The sequence below is a fragment of the Phoca vitulina genome, unplaced genomic scaffold (genome assembly GCF_004348235.1).
Source record: "Phoca vitulina isolate PV1807 unplaced genomic scaffold, GSC_HSeal_1.0 scaffold10, whole genome shotgun sequence".
NCBI classification, from domain to species: Eukaryota; Metazoa; Chordata; class Mammalia; order Carnivora; family Phocidae; genus Phoca; species Phoca vitulina.
The window spans coordinates 19,019,053-19,036,073 of record NW_022589713.1 but is presented as its reverse complement, the minus strand read 5'-3'; the positions used below and the strand labels follow the sequence as shown (position 1 = coordinate 19,036,073).

General features: G+C 50.7%; 1 protein-coding gene across 1 annotated transcript in view; it reads right to left on the bottom strand.

The window, feature by feature from the left end:
* DZIP1L (DAZ interacting zinc finger protein 1 like) overlaps positions 1-17,021 on the bottom strand; it is a 37,582-nt gene that overhangs the window by 2,933 nt on the left and 17,628 nt on the right. Inside the window, exons 7-14 of the mRNA XM_032409204.1 lie at positions 14,613-14,675; positions 13,246-13,386; positions 10,911-10,941; positions 9,759-9,812; positions 5,851-5,984; positions 4,351-4,543; positions 1,651-1,867; positions 1,014-1,204 (exon numbers count right to left, since the gene is read on the bottom strand). Of these exons, the coding sequence (XP_032265095.1) occupies positions 1,014-1,204; positions 1,651-1,867; positions 4,351-4,543; positions 5,851-5,984; positions 9,759-9,812; positions 10,911-10,941; positions 13,246-13,386; positions 14,613-14,675 (1,024 nt within the window). The remainder of the gene's footprint in view (positions 1-1,013; positions 1,205-1,650; positions 1,868-4,350; positions 4,544-5,850; positions 5,985-9,758; positions 9,813-10,910; positions 10,942-13,245; positions 13,387-14,612; positions 14,676-17,021) is intronic.

The window sequence follows — 17,021 nt, the reverse complement described above, 5'->3', positions numbered from 1 at the left end:
AAACACGGCCTCCTTCAACATCTTCATTGAGAAGAAATATCATAAATATAAATTATCACAGAGGGACCAAGGGCCAGACAGGCTTTCTGCAAGCTCCATGCAGGAAGGGGGCTAAGCAGGGACATAGACTGTCAACAGACTCCTGGTGACATGCTAAACCACGGTGGATGTCCAGGCCTCAGCAATGGCCAGGAAGCAGGGAGCTAACCACCGCCTCTTAGGATTCAAATGTCTGAGGGCCTGAGCAGATGTCTGGGGTTACAACAGCCCTTGGTTCATTGATTCATTCAAGAATTGTTTGTTAAGGGGCACCTGGGTGGCTCAGTCAGTTAAGCGTCCAACTCTTGATTTAGGCTCAGGTTGTGATCTCAGGATCATGAGATCAAGCCCTGAGTCAGGCTCCGTGTTCAGCATGGAGATTCTCTCTCCCTCTGCCCCTCCCCCTGTTCACATGGGTGCGCTCTCTCAAATAAATAAGTAAATAAATAAAATCTTAAAAAAAAAGAATTGTTTGCTAAGGGCCACTATGTACCAGGCACCATGTTCCTCACCCCTCATTGTCTTGTCCCGATACCTCATTTTACAGCGAAGGAACCGAAACCCTCACTCAAGCACAAGCAGGTAGCAAGTGACAGAGCCCAAACTGTATCAGAGGACCCCTGACTCCTGCTTCCAACACCTTTCCACCCTATCGCCCCACCTGGCGGCTATCGGTACCTGGTTCTGGTGGATTCTGATGGACTGGCAGGCTTAGAACGAGCGAGTGAGCTCCTCCAACCTCCAACCGTTAAGCAATTTGATGTGACAAAACAAGGGGCAAAATAAACCTCCCTCAGATTCTTCCTTCTGATATCTCTGAGATCCCAGGAAAATATCCGATGGGAGGGAGGGTCATTCTCACGAGTCACAATGAGTTGCCAAATCAGAAAACCCAAAGAAAATCACAGGGTATTTCCAGAACTAGAGAAATCTGGGCTGGAGAAGGGCTGCCCCAGTGGTCCCAGATCACTCACCTGAGGAAGCCAGCCCACCTGAGCCTTTGTCAGGGGGCCGGGCACTTCCCTCTGAGCTCTCGGTGTCAGACCAGTCCCAGTCATCCTCTGGCCGGGGCCCCATCCTGGAAGGACCTTTTGGGGGCTGGAGAGATGTCTGCTGCACCGAATGTCCCTCCTCCAAGTCCTCTTCAGAACTGAACGGGGGTGTACTGTCACGGAGGGGAAGAAATGAGGCCTCTATGGACCAGAAACACTTTAAAAGCCAAACTTCCCCACCTGCAAGTGTGTTTGGTTTGCCCCAAGCCAGCCCTGCTCCTTCCCTGGGCCCAGGTGACAGCCAGGAGTCATCCTGGAGCATGGCAGCCACCCCAGCAACTCTGTTAGAAGATGGGGACCCAACCCTTCCGGTGCAGCAACTAAGGCTTAAGGAAGAAACGGGGAAGGAAAGGGTAGGTTTGTCCTGGCTGGGAGCAAAGGACCCGGGTCTCTTCGTGAGGGCTTGGGAGGGACCCCACCTGAGGTTGGCTTCTGTCTGTTGACTTCTGCCCCCGGCCCTCACTTGTCCGCAGAAGCCTGCGGGAGGCCCGCACGAGGGCTGCCTGAGGCTGGGAACCACTGCCTCAGACCCAGTGGGAGTGCAGAGTCCGGGACTCACCTCAGCCCAGGCCCTGGGGCAGCAGGGGTGCCAGAGGGTCCATGTGCTCTGGGACGTGGAGCAGGGGTGGGCACGTGAGCCAGGCCAGGGCCATGGCTGCCGCGGCTCTGAAGAGTCGTCGTGGGTGGCTCTGCCGGCTTGGATGGCAACGCCACATGCAGGGTCCTGGCCTTTGGCTGGGCCTCTTTGATGACCAGTGGGTTCTGCTGGGTTTTGACTAGAAACACAGATAGGAATAAGTTCCAGGGCACGACCATCTGGGCCCTCGAGCCTGAAGAAGACGTAGAGAGAGGTGCCGGCACACTAGAAATGGACAAGCCACTCTGTCACTCTATACGGTAACAGCCACAGCCAGTATAGTCCTTGCCCCCACCCCAGGTGTCCTGCTGCTGGCCAGACCCGGGGCTGGGACCCCCCACAGTTCTACCAGAGACCAGGAGAGCCGCTGGGGTTCCAGGGTCATGTCCTCGTCCCCGGAGTCCCATGGCAGTCGGCAGGTCTGAAGAGGGGCCCAGCTTGTCTGCAGCTTCACCCTCCCGGTGCAGTTTTAGGGGCTGATCACACCAAGGGCACCTACCCTCTCTACCCGCCCAGGCTGCAGCGGCGGGAGTGCCGGCAGCCTTGCAGGAAGGCCCTCCTGCCACCAGAGGTCGCCACAGGACCACATGGGCCATCCTCATCCACCACTGTCCTGAACTCTCCATGGCAGGAGTGCTAAAGGCAGGCCGGCAGACCCAGCGCCTCCCTCTTCCGATTGCATCAAGCCCCATTGGGGGGATGGGGGGGGGGGCCGGGTCCAGGATCAACAATATTTTTATGGAAAGAGAAGAGAAGTGCATTGCAGGGGATCAGAGTAGGTACTGTTCCATGAAACTCTCACATGTGTGGACTGTGTAAACTGTGTTTTTTACTGTAGTTCAAGATAGAAAATGTCTGAAATACACTGCTTTCAGAGAACGCTTTTATACAGAAGAGGATCTTCTAGGAAGGGCAGACTGAAGGGAAGGGGAAGGCAGACAAACTGGCTGAGGGAGAGTAACAACAGCAGCTAGTTACTGCACACAGACAGCAAGCTGAGCCCTCTACCTACAGAACCCACCGAACCCCGAGCCCTTAGGACGGTGTCGTTCTCCCTGCTTTACAGAGGCTGCGGGAGATCCAGGGACTCAAACAGGGCCCACAATTCCATGGAAGGAAGTGGTAAGTGCAAACCCAGGTCATCGGCCCCCCCAAATCTAGGGCTCTTGCCACTCACGGCCTTGCTTCATCCCACAGCTTTGCCCCAAAACAAAAAGAGGCACCATCGAGGCAGAGATCAGAGGTGGGCATTCACACTGCACTCATGGGACCTAGAAAACGAGCATGTGGGCGTAGAGCTGGAAAGAGAGGTCTACAAAATGCTGTGAAAACAGTGCTCATCTCACACCTCCGAGACATGCCCTGGGGAAGGCAGGGCCCCAGGACCAGGGAAGGGGAGCTAGGCAAGGGGGTGGTTCTCACTCCCGGCTTTCTGACCACAGGAACAAGGGCTGGACAGGAGGGGGCACCTGGAGGAGCAAGGTACCTTTCCTCTTTTGGAAGCCTGTCCTCAGAAGATGCTTTTGTTTCTCTTCCCTGCCTCCCTGCCCCTCTCCTCTGAGCCCACAGCCCCCCCCCCCCACCCCGCCCCTGTGCTTGGTCCCCGCACACCTCCTAGTCTGGGCTGGCTTCCCAGCTGAGGTGGCAAGCCTTGGCACAGTGAGCCTCAGCAGATTTTAAAATTACTGTTTCCTATACCAACTAAAATCATCTCTCATACCCCCAGAGAATGTGGTCCACACTCTGGAAAATTCCTCAGCAGGAAGAGTTCAGGTTGGGTCTGCCTGGACACGAGGAGATAAGAGAATCAATGTCCCTCTGGCCACATATGAGGGAAAGGAGCTGCAACATCGTCCCGCATGAACAGCTTCAGACCCCCTGAAGCCTTCCCCAGAGCCCCTAATTTCAGCAGCCCAGTGGATATGGGAATCCTCCAGAAATGGGGGGCTCTCAAACCTAGGAACACAAGTTCCCTTGTTTTCTCAGTTCCTTGAGGACAGAGACTGGAGGGTCCTCACCCACACGCTTGAATCCTCCCCAAGAACCACTAGGCCTGTCCTTGTCACAACCCCCAGGGGCAAAGCAGGGGCTGTGACCCGGCCCAAGGAACCACGATCCTCGCTCTGAGGATGTGTCAGCAGGCAGAACTCGCCCAGCTTCTCACGCCCTCCCGCAGCTCCGGAGCAGAGTTTTCATTTGATTCATATTTGCCTCCACCTGCAGCCCCAATGCTCTTAGGCCTTGGGCCTTCTCCCAGCACTGACATGCTCCACTTCAGAGCCAGAAACAGAGTGGGCTACTCTCTGTTGGAGCAAAGTCCAATTTGTGGTCAAAGCAAGTAAAGCAGTGCAGAGCTAAGCTTCTGAGTGGGGCAGCAAACTCAAGGCTGATCACAGACCCTAACTCTGGCTCTCCTCCAACTTCCCTGGGTGACTCTGGGGCCCACGCCTAGATTCTGGTTCCCCCAACAGAGGACTTTTGGACTCAGTCATCTGTGAGGATGCTATCAACTCGCCCTTGAAAGTAATGCCCTGCTGGGGGCAAGCAGTACACCCTCCTCGTGTGCAAACCAGCTGGATCCTCCCAGTCACGGCCCCCAAGCAAGCCCTCTCACCAGCTCACCTGGAGCCTTGGTGTCTGGCTGGGACGCCGGGGCCCTGTTTCTCTCTCTCTCCTTCACTCTGCTGGTGGCTTCCTTGACAAGCTTTTCCCTCAGACTCAGAAATTCAGAAAACCTCCGTGCCTTCTGCTCCCGCTGGGCTCTCAGGAGGGACTCAAGGTGTCTGAGGGTTTGAAAGGGGATTCCCTTTGCATCCTAAAAAAAAAAAAAAACAGAAGTTCCTCTTTGGAGACAGAAGCCCCCCTTCTCCTTCCCCTAAGCCTGTCGTACCTGCTGCTGGCCTGGGAGTCACTGTGACCAGCGCCGGGTGCTCTCTGGGAGAGGATGCGGTGAGCGTCAGAGCAGGGTGGGCAGCGGCTGCACACGCTGCAGAAAGTGTGGTGGTTTAGGGTCTGGGAGCCTCGTCAAAACACGCAAAGGGGCTGCGCACGACTCCATCGACAGCCCAGCTTACAGGGCTCAGAGGGGACTGCCTTTCCACCACTGCCTGCATCTGAGGATGGAGACCACGGCTTCCTCCTTTTTGTACCTCATGCACTATCATTATGCTACACACGTTGCTAACAACGTTTGAAAAATCAACTGCAAAAAACAAAAGCTGGGTAACCTGCCGAGACCTACTAGAAGTTGCTTGGGCTTTTGGTATCCACCCAGAGCCCGTGAGGATTCATTCAAGGTTAGAAAGAAATGTTTTAATCAAGTCTGATCACAGGGCCATAGTTAGATGGAACAGTAGTTGAAAATGGCCAAAGATTAGCGTTTCGATTTAATAATACATTTCATGGGTGCCTTTAATGAAAAAACGCACGCTCTGGTTGAACACGGGCATGGGGGAACAACGGCATTCAACTACTATTTGTACCAGACGTAGCTTTCAGTGCCTGCTTCACCCGCAGCCACTCGCTGAGTGGTGTGGCCACGTGGGCCACTGATGATGGACATTCACCCAGGGGACCCTTCCAGAGGGCAGACTGAGCCAATTAAATTCCTTGTCAGAATTGGACACAGAAGGGGCACCTGGGTGGCTCAGTTGGTTAAGCGTCTGCCTTCAGCTCAGGTCATGATCCCAGGGTCCTGGGATCGAGCCCCACGTCGGGCTCCCTGCTCCGTGGGAAGCCTGCTTCTCCCTCTCCCTCTGCCCTTTCCTCCTGCTTGTGTTCCTGCTCTCGCCATCTCTCAAATAAATAAATAAAATTTTTTTAAAAAGAAAGAAAGAAATGGACACAGAAGAAAGCAGCCAATGAATGGAGAGCATAGAGAGGTCAGGACATAGGGTGACACCCCAAGAAACCATTAGAAGTGGAGAAGAGAGACCACACTGCTGCCGTGGGGTGAGGAGAAGCCGTGTGGGCTTATGTTCCCGGATATGAAAGACACCCCAACTGGAACAAGTAAGATGAATAAGCCTACACCGTTAAGAGCCATCAGCATTTGTCAGGTAAAGAACGCCGTGTACCTAAATGGTAGGCCGCAGCCCTTGCAACAGTGGCCCTGGCACTTACTCTCTTTATCCCCATGCTTTCCAGTTTCTCTTCCAGGGTGTCCTCCAGGATTGGCCTGAACTGCTTCAGCAGGGTGGGGTTTCGCCTCAGAGCAGCCAGCACCTTCTGCTGTCCATCTCGGGAGTCCTCCAGATCTGCAGCACACGACAATCCACCAAGGTCAGCCTGGGCGCCCAAAACCTCCATTCCCAAAGCCCCACTGCACCTGCCTGGCCCTCACTGGCCCGTGACCCTGGTTTCTGGCCGGTGAGCCCAGGGCCATGGGCCCCACCTGAGAGTCCGTCCCAGATGCTGGGGTGTTTCTGCTGCTGGCTACCACTGCTTCAGACCACCGACCTGCCTGCAGGATCCTCCTCCCCTGCCGGTCCGGGGCCTCCAAGATCTGGGCTCAGGGCTGCCCAGGTTAGCTCGAGACTTTCGGGCTTTTGACTTGCTCTTGAGTCCAGGCAGTAGCCTGTTCCCGAGCTCCATTCGTCCCCCCACCCAGTTTTACTGAGACGTAGTTGACATACAGCAGCGTATAAGTTTAATGTACAGCGTAATGGCTTGACTTTATTGTGAGATTATTATCACAGTGAGTTTTAGTTAACGTCCACCCTCTCATATCGATACAAAAGAAAAAATGAAGCCATTTTTCCTTGTGATGGAAACTCTTGGGATCTACTCTCTTCACAGCTTTCCTGTGCACCTTCCAGCAGGGTTAGCACCGGTCGTCATGTCCATGACATCCCCAGCACTCATTTCTCCTCTCACTGGAAGCTTGTACCTTTCGACCACCTTCCTCCTATCCCCTACCCCTACCCCTCTCCTCTGGTAACCACAAATTATGATCTTTTTTCTACAAGTTTGGTTTTTGGTTTGTTTAGATTCTACATATAAGGGAGATGATACAGTATTTGTCTTTCTCTGTCGGACTTATTTCATTTCACATAATGCCCTCAAGGCCCATCCATGTTGTCACAAATGGCAGGCTTTCCCTCTTTTTATGGCTGAATAATATATCTACCTCAACTTCATTATCCATTCATCCATCAGTGAACAATTAGGCTGTTTCCATATGTCGGCTATTGTAAACAGCAGATTCCAGGCCCTGCCTGCTGCCGGCCCCATGTAATCCTGGCCCCACCTGATGCCCTCACCTACTGCCATACCACGTTCTGCTCTCATCCAAGGGCTCCAATGCTGGTGGGACAGACACCATAAACTTCCTTCAAGTTTACTGTCTATAGAGATCAGGGATTCACCCTTCAATGTAGTATACATCAGAACCACATGAGTTAAAAACCACACATTCCCTGGCCCCACCCTCCAGAGAGTCTGATTCCATAGGCCTGGGGAAGGGCCCTGGAATCTGTACTTTAACTTACCTAAATGATTATGGTGGAGGTGAGCCACAGACCATACCAAGAAATATGGACCCAGAGGAGAACAAAATAAGCAATCACAATAAAATGTGGTCATTGCTGCAAAGGGGCCTTCCAAGGTGAGTCAAGGAACTCTTCCCAGAAGTGCTTTTCAGGTCCAGTGTGGGGTGGAGGGTGGGAGGGAGGATGGGCACACTGCCCTCAGAGCTGGACCAGCCCTTTGATTCACTCAATAGACATTTTCTGACAAGTAATATGGAGAATGAACGCACCAGTACTGGGGTGCTGGGGACACAGAAGAAGACCCTCAAGGAGCTCACATTCAAGAGTGGTCATGTGAACTGTGGCAGCGTATTTGAATCTCCTGGGCCCCATCCCAAACTAATTACATCAGAATCTCTGAAAGTGGGCCCCAGGCCTCACTATTTTATTTTTAAAACTCCCGAGATCTTCTAACAAACACCCAAGCCTGAGAACCAATTGTTCGAGAGCAATGTGTGAGCCTCAAAGTGTGAGCCTCAGCATCAGCACCATCTGGTAACTGACTAGAAATGCAGATTTTCAGATCCCACTCCAACCCTACTGAGTCAAACATTATGGATGTGGAGCCCAGCAATCTGTGTTTTAACAAGTCGCCCCCCACCAGGTTGATTCTCCTCCATCACGTCTACACTGGGGCATGAGCCCCAACCTTGGCCGCACATTGGAATCACAGGAGCTTTAAATACTACTGATGCCTGGAACCCCTGCCTATACGTTCTGATTTAGGCCGTATGGGGGCTGGTGTGGTCCTTGGAGTGTTACAAGCGACCTGGGTGATTCTTAATGTGCAGTCAGCTGCAGACAGCCACTGGTCTGACAATGGGTCTCCAACTTGAGCAAGAATCGGGATGCCCTGGACAGTGCGTGAAAACATAGGCTGCTGGACCCCGCCCCAAAATTTCTGAGTCTGTTTACATGGGATAGGTCTGAGAATTCGAAAACTTTCCTTTCTAACAAGTTCCCAAGTGATACTGCTCGTGCTGATCTGGGACTAGAAGAGGCAGGCAAGCACATGAAGAGGCCGAGCACCATGTGACCAGTGTGGGAGACCTCCACTGGGTGTGACAAGACGGGACGGGTAGGGGTCAGCCGAAGCACCCTCCTCAGCCTCCTCCTCTCTAGGACTCGGCAGCCCCTGTTGGAGAATTCAGTTCATGCCCTCTATGGACCTCAACAGGTCCAGTAACGGGTTGTGTTACTCAGCAGATACCTTCCCCTAAAAAAGGTACATGCAACTCTTATTTTTACTGCTAAATTCCAAGATTAAATGCCGGGGGGGGGGGGGGGGGAGTAGTAGAGGACTAGTTAAATAAATTTTAGTTCATCCATCCAATAGAATACTGTAAAGCCCTGAAAAAATAATGAAACAATTCTATGTAAAGGGATATAAAATGATTTCCCAAATAAGTTGTTAAGAAAATAAATAACCACATACAGAGCAGTATGTATAGTATGATCCCATTTGGGGAAAGGGGGGGGAATGCATAAACACATGTGCTTATATCTGCACCAAATATCTTTGGAAAGATATATGAGAAACCATAGCAGTGCAATCTCTGGGTGGAAACTGGATAGCCCAGCGGGAGGGAGACCTACTTCTCACTGTACACACACCCTTTTGCTTGCTTGCTCACTTGTTTGCTTGCTTTTTTGCTTTTTTTCCAAGAGCATAGATTACTATCTCAGAAGTAAAGAAAAAATGTTACATTAAAAAACAAAATACCATACCCCATCGTGAACTCTTTGGTGACACAATAAAACCCTTTCATGGGTGCATCTGTTGGGTCACTTTGGAATTGTCATATCGTAACCTGGCTCCAGAGGGCAGGCCCTGGTCAGCGGGTCAGCTGTGAGCACTCCCTGATCTTTCCTGGGAGCTCCTTCTCCGCAGCTCCCCCAGGAGCTCCCCACAGTTAGGGAACACTGCTATTTTTTTTTTCACTTCTCCTTTGCATCCCCTTGAATTATCTGGTTGAGCTCTCTCTGCATATCAGACTCACCACTGAATGGACCGAATAAAAACAGGTGCCCAGTGCTGTGAAGAGGGAGCCGAGGCAGACCCCCGAGCGGCAGTCCGGGCCTAAGTGCTCTGTGCCGCACACTCGCCATGCAGGATAAAACCGCGCAGGCCTCTTCAAGCCCACACAGGGAGTCCTCACCCGCCGCTCTGGACAGTACCAGGGGAGAGGCGGTGGGACAGGCACAGGGTCAGGCTATGCATCAGATGCCGCTCCAAATCCTGCCTCTGCCCGCCTGCTGGTTCTGTGACTCCGGGCAAGTCACTGACCCTCTCTGGGTTTCCCCACCAGTGACCCATCAGATCACATGTTAGTGCCTGCGTGCAACCCCCACCCCCCGGAACACAAAAGGTGCTTGAGAAATATTCGTTTCATGTCCCTGCTTCCCTTCCTCCCAGCTTCTGGTGGCCAGACAGTGAGGGTGAAACAAGCTAAACGATGAGGAGGACAAATCTGTGTCACCGGGGAAAGAGTCAGGCCTCACCTTCCTCGGAAGAGTCCTCTTCTATGTCCACAGCCTTTGGGCCCTTGCAGGTCCCTGAGGAGAGCCCAACAGTTAGTGGCCCCAATGCCCTGGATCCCATCCCTGACTTGGAGGAAAGCACCGGACACCACGTGAGTGCCAGCCAGAAAGAGCAAGCCTTCCAGTCGTTTCTGCACCAGGAGAGGCAGGATGGAGCCGTGGTCACAAGTGCAGACAGCGGGAGCCAGAAAGACCGGAGTTCACGGTCCAGCTTGCCCATCAATGGCCGCGCACAACACGGGGTGGGGGGGTCTTGGAACCCCGCCAAGCCCCGGTCTCCTCATCTAAAAAATGAGGATGGTAATGCCCGGCCCACATTAAATAGTGGGGACGATGTAATGAGACAATGAAACTAAAGTGCTTGGCGAAGCGCATGGCACACATCCCAGCCCCAGCCCTCGGGACATTCGGGGCCCCAGGGATGGGGCCTCTCTGACCTGCTTGCAATGCTGGGAAAGAAACGTCTGACCCCAAGGCAGGGGATAAAGAGAGACATGGGGGTTTGCAAGAAAAGGCAGAAGGGTGGCTGAAGAGATAGGACAGAGGAAGTGGGATGGAGTCGGAAGGGCCAGGTTTCCTAAGGGGCTGGCCAAGGTCCTCCAGACAGGGGCAGTCCCCTGTGGGGGACCGTCTCCCTTTAGATGCCGGCACGTGCAGCCATTAGACACTCACACACACAAACACCACACAGCAGCACACCAAGGTACCCCAGAGGAAGACGGCACATACTCTCAAACAGGCCACATTCACATAGATTTGGGGTCAACTTGCTACACACTGGGAGCGAGATATAAGTTGATGGCTCGAACCACAGGCATGAGGAATTAGAGAGAAGCTTTTCATGAACCCTGCTCCATCAATCACTGCCCACAGGATCCTCACCCTTCCCCGGGTCTCCACCACCCCACAGAGAGGAGCAGGCCAGGCAAGAATCCATCCTGTCTGCCCCAGAAGCAGGTATCTTCTTGCCCTCCCTCACCCAGCCAGCGAGCCTGACACCCCATGACCCATGAGCTGCTCTCACCGCTGCCCCCCTCATTCCATAAATTAACTGGTGGGGAACAGGAGAGAGAAGAGGCCAAGACTGTTAGAAAATACCCCGTGAGAACTTACCTTCCTCCTTCCTGAGAGACATGGTCTGGATCTACAAAAATGTGGAACAGAGCAGGTCACAGGCAGCAGGGGACTCTGCTCTGCACAGTGGGTCTGCCCAGCACCACAGAGAAGGGACAGCCAGTGTTTCCGTGCCCCCCCCCCCCCCCCCCGGGGAACTAGAAGGAGCTCGGAGTATGCTGCCCCAACCCTCCAGCGCATCTCCTGCCGTCCCTACGTGAGGGGGGATGGCACCGAGCCTGAACGGCAGCAGCCGGGATGGCGCCGTGCTCCATTTTCCCACTGTGGGGAGGCAAGAATGCCCCCTCTTCAGAGAGGGACTGTGACTTGAAGGGCAGGAGCCCCACGCAAGTGCAGTGAGACAGGCACACAGCAATACCACTGGTACACTTGGTGGACAACCAGGGTGAGGCAGGCTCCCTCCCACCATATGGGCATCTGAGCTGAGGGCCCCCTGAGCAGAAGGAGGCATGAGCCGGGCAGTCACTAAACTGCTCAGCCCCCCTTTTCCAGAAGGTGCCTCTTCATCCTCCTTCCACACAGTTGCACACGGGACAGCCACCTGTGACAATCTGACCCCGCGCCACAGCCGTAGCCGACTGTCTAGGTTGGGGAGAACTCTGAACTGGAAACATGTAAAGTCAAGAGCTGGGCAGCCAACTGGTTTTGGTTTTTCTGTTTATTTGTTTGCTTGTTTGTTTTGTCACATGGGACAGATATGACGTGAAAGCTGATCTTCAGAATAAAAGGAAAAAAATTGAAGCAGATCTAGAGAAAAGAACAGAGACACACAACAAAGCAAAACTCCTGACCACATTCATGTCTCTGGTTCCAGTTAATCCCAGACTCAGCTGCTCTCCTGCCTTGAACTCTCTGAGACGTCCTGTCTACCCTTACAACAAATTCCCTCTTCTGCTTGAGCTTGGGTTGTTTTCTATTATCGACTAATGAATGACACATCCAATGTCGATTTCCAACTACTTCCTCCTTTGCCCGCCTCTATTCTAGAGACTGTAAAACTACTTATTTGCTTTCTAACCTTCCTTGCAACTATGGTTGCCCATGTCATACAGCTTTGACCAATAAAATATAAGCAAAAGTCTTAGGAAGGGGCCTTTTCATCAACTTCTTCTATTGCATATGGTTGTGATGGTTGGGATGGTATGACAGCCATCTTGCAATTATGAGAGTCAAGCATGAGAACAAAAGTCAACCCACTGAAGATGGCAAAAAAGAAAAACTTAGCTTGGATTTCCAATGGCATAATTTTGCTGCTAAACCAAGGCCATCAACTGTCACCTCTTCTGATGTTACAATACAAATAAACCCCTATTAACCTATTCTAAATCCATGTATAGCCAGTGCGTTCCTTAGTGAAATATTTGCCAACAAGAGTTCTGGGTAACAGAAGAAAGAAATCTCCAGACTAGACCTGAGGTGGCCAGAGCAGTGAAGAGCTAAATGGGGGGATGCACAGTAAAAAGAAAAGCAGCAGGGGAGAGGGTCAGATATACTACCTGAGTGAAGGATGGCTGGGAGAACAGAAAAGCACAAATAGCCGGGGCGCAGGAACAAGCAGACTGAACTAGATCGTGACAGGAGGCGCTCTGCTTGGGAAATCTGTGCAGAGGGTGGTTTCAGAACCATGACAAGGCCCTGAGGCCACAGAGGGACCCCTCCTCTGATGGCAGAGACACCTCTCCCCTGACATGCAGCTCAGAAGGGGGAGTTGAGCCTGGACTAGGTAGAGAGTTATCAACAGTAGGTGAAGGGGTCAGTTCTAGGAGAGAGGTGCTTCGTGAGTAGGTGACTTCTCATCATACTAGTTTGTCTGACAACCTCATCAGAGGCAGTTAATTTAGGAAAAGTGTATTGGCCAGGAAATTATGTCTGAGAACGCACTGAAAAGAGCACAAGCTTTGCATTGCACTGCCTGACCAGGGCTGAATCCTCCCCCCACCCCGGCCCTTATAGGGTATGCTCTGTGGACTCCTCCAGCCTGTTCCATCATCTGTCACATGAAGAGGGGGGAAGACAATGTCTGCCTTGAAGGGCAGTAGTGATGTTTAAATGAAGTAATAAGACAAGTATCAACCAGGTGCCAGCCCTTAGACAGTGTCTGGTGTTGGTGTGAACCTAGTAACACTGCCCCTCAGGATAACAGGGGCATCTTCAGCCTGGAAAGAGACAGGCTGCATCCTCATCATTCTTTTCTCTCTTTAGAGAGTCTCACTAATGAGACCACTGCCAGTGAGTCCCAGAGAATCAAAGGAGATCCTCACAGAGAAGAGGTCCAGTGGCCCCGAGGTCCGGCTGGGAAGAGGGACAGACCTACCATCTCCTCCTGGGAGGCGATGAGCCTGGCTTGTTCCTGGAGCTGGGCGCGGAGAGCACTGATCTGGCGCTGGGACTGGGCAGCTGCTTTCCTCTGATCCTGAGACAGGGAGGCCTGGAGCCTCTCGTTCTGCTCCTGCAGCTGGTGGGCACAAGAGACTCGGTCAGTCAAATGTCGCAGGGACCCCTGAGTGCCCAGTAGCTGCAGGGCCTGCACCTGTAGGCAAACCGTTGACCGCGGTTTTACCTGAAGCGGGGTAGCGGGTTTCCAGACCTGGGCAGGTGGCTTTCTAACAAGATGGACTACTTTCCAGTTTGGGGACATTTTCAAGCTGTGCTTGAGGGGAAGCAAGAATTGGATGCAGGCCCCTAAGATCAGGGCAAAAAGGCTCTCTGTCCAGCGTGACCACCCACTGAAGGACAGTCAGATAACCTGAGGCCATTCAAGAGTCATCAAACGGTGTTTCTAGGTAAAAACAAAAGATGAAGAAACTATGGTCCCATGCTGTTGTAAGAGTAGAAAGAAAATGAGACTGTTTTCTGTTTGCATAAAAAAACTCTAGGAAAATACACAAGAGAGCAGTACAAGTTGTCAGCCACGGGGTGGGTGTTGGGGGCGAGTGGATGGAGATGGGGGGAGAAGTGAACCCTAATATATTTCAGTGCATTGTACTGAGTGTGCCTTAATAGCTTTCTTCTGCTTTTGGAATAAATTGAACTGTATTTCCTATTTTAAGACGTTTCAAATAAAATAAAACCGTCAGATGGGAATTACTGGAAATGGGGGCATCTATCACGCGCCGGTCTCTGGTCTGAGCACTTTCATCTTCTGCGCTTTCTGCCAGCAGCACCCGGGGCTCTTGTTAATCAGCTTCCTCCTCAACTTGCTTCCTCCTCAGGGGCATTTTCGGAGAACCTGTTTTCTCATCCTGAGGCCTGCTGCTCTCTGTTCCCTGGTCTCAGTATCGGAGACCCTCCATTTGGGCCCCCCCGAACGATGGCTGAGGCTCTCTCCTGGGTGGGGTGTCAAAGGGCCCAAACACAAAATGACCAGGCAATGCATCTGAGGTTTCCAGCACAGCTGTCCGTGGAGGGCCTGAAGGGGCCCCTGCTTAGGGGACCACACAGTAAAGCAGATGTTGGGCTCAGAAGAAAAGGCCCAGAGGCCCCTACTCCTGGCCAGGGAGGCTACTGTCGGCGCAGCTGACCCCTTCTGTGGATTGACTGGGGTCAGCCGCCAGGAACACTATCAACACCAAAATACCAGACAACCAGTTTGAAGGGGGTAGTGGTGGAGGATGGGGAGGCCGTGGGATAAGAGGAGGTCTCAGGAAACCCAGCTCCCCCAAACCACCGAAGCGGAGTTACCTCTCGCTTCTGAGCTGCATGCTCTCCCTGAAGTTCCTTCATTTTTCTCTTCCATTCTGCTTTCTGAAAAAGATAAATGTTGTCAAACGGGCCTCTGGATACCAGAATATGTTATAAAGCTACAGGAATTAAAAAGTACTGGCTCATGATTAGGCAGAGTAGTGAAAAGAATAAAAAGCCCAGACAAAGATGGGGGTGGGAAATGGAATCTTAGTCTGGGGGAAATAGATTATTGACAACTGGAGTTCAAACAGGTGGTTAACTGCCTAGAAAAAAAATATATGAACTTGAATCTTTATTTCATATCTTAAACCAAAATAAGTTGCAGGTGGGTCAAAGATGTAAACTTAAAAAATGGAAGTGACATCAGTAAGATGGTGCCATTGGAGATTCCAGCTCTCAAACCACCCACAGATGAGGATTCCTTTACGGGAACCCAGGAATCCAGCTGAGAGTTTCTAGCACCTCAAAGGAGCAAAAAAACAAACAAACAACAATAACAACAACAACAACAAAAAAAACGAGAATAGATGCATTCCAGAGCAGTTTCACTTTACCCGCATCAGCTCTCTCCAAGGTGGCACAGCTCAGTGCCAAGAGAGACGCCCCTCAGCCCACAGTTTTTCCCACGGAGGAAAGTGAGAGCGAGTGAGCACCCGCTGCCCCAGCCTCATAGGATGCTGCCCAGGAGGCCCACTTCTGTCCCACCCCTCTCAGAACTGAGGGACAGGGCAGAGCAAATCAGCCTGTGCTGGTGGCACAGGGATCTCAACAACCAGCCACAGCTCCAACTGGCTGGTTTGTGGACACCAGGAGGTGTAAGATGAGAAGTATTTATATGCAACCAATATTAAGTTGTTATCAGCTTAAAATAGACTGCTATAATATAAGATGATTTATGTAAGTCTCACACTAACCACAGAAAAACCTATAGTGGATATGCAAAAGATGAAGGAATCAAAGAATGACCACTACAAAATAAAATCACCAAATCAAAAAGGAAGGCAGCAAGAGAGGAGGAAAGGAACAAAGTAACTACAAAACGGTCTGAAAATAATTAACAAAACGGCAATAAGTAAGTCCTTACTCACCATTAATTACTTTAAATTTAAATGGATTAAGTTCTCCAATCAAAAGACATAGAGTGCTGAACGGGTTAGAGAAACAAGATCCAGCTACATGGTGCCTACAGGAGACTCACTTTAAGGCCATACATACGCTGAAACTGAAGGGATGGGAAAAGACATTTCATGCAAACTGTAACCAGGAGAACAGGGGTAGCTCTACTTCCAACAGGCCACAAAGGCTTTAAGTAAAAAACTGTTACAAGAGACAAAAAAGGTCACTATATAATGATAAAGGGGTCAATTCATCAATATAACAATTGTAAATATATAAGCATCCAAAATCAGAGCACCTAAATAGAGAAAGCAAATATTAATACAACTGAAGGGAGAAATAGCAATACAGTAAGAGCATGGGGCTTCAATGGCCCACTTTCAACAACAGATAGATCATCCAGACAGAAAACCAAAAGGGAACACTAGACTTGAAATCACTATAGACCAAATGGATCAGACAGATGTATACAGAATATTCCATCCAAAAGGAGAACCACCTATGGAATGGGAGAAAATATTTTGCAAACCACATATCTGATAGGGGGTTCATATACCAAAATATAAGGAACTTCTACACCTCAATAGCAAAAAAAAAAAAAAAAATTAATGGACAAAGGATCCGAATAGACATTTCCCCAAAGAAGGCCTACAACATCATTAATCAGCACAGAAATATAAATCAAACCACAATGAGATATCACCTCATACCTGTCAAGACGGTTATTATTTAAAAAAAAAACAAAAACAAAATATAACAAGTGTTGGTGAGGATGTGAAGAAAAGGAGATCCTCATACACTGTTGGTGGGAATGTAAATTGGTGTAGTTATTATGAAAAACAGAGTGGAAATGCCTCAAAAAATTAAAAACAGACTTACTCATTTCCCCCGGATATCTCCCATGTATACATAAGATATATTTGTTAATAAACTTGTTTTTCTGTTGTTAAAAAAAATTAAGGGGCACCTGGGTGGCTCAGTCAGTTAAGCATCTGACTCTTGACTTCAGCTCAGGTCATGATCTCAGGGTCATGGGATGAGCCCCACATCGGGCTCTATGCTCAGCATAGAGTCTGCTTGTTCCTCTCACTCTGCCCCTTCCCTCTCTTGCCCATGCCCTCTCTCTCTCCAATAAATAAATAAATAAATATGTAAAATCTTTTTTAAAAATTAAAAACAGAACTACCATATAATCCAACAACCCCACTTCTTGATATTGATCAAAAAAAAACCTGAAATCAGGATCTCAAAGAGATACTCACCCTCCCAGGTTCATTGCAGCATTATTCA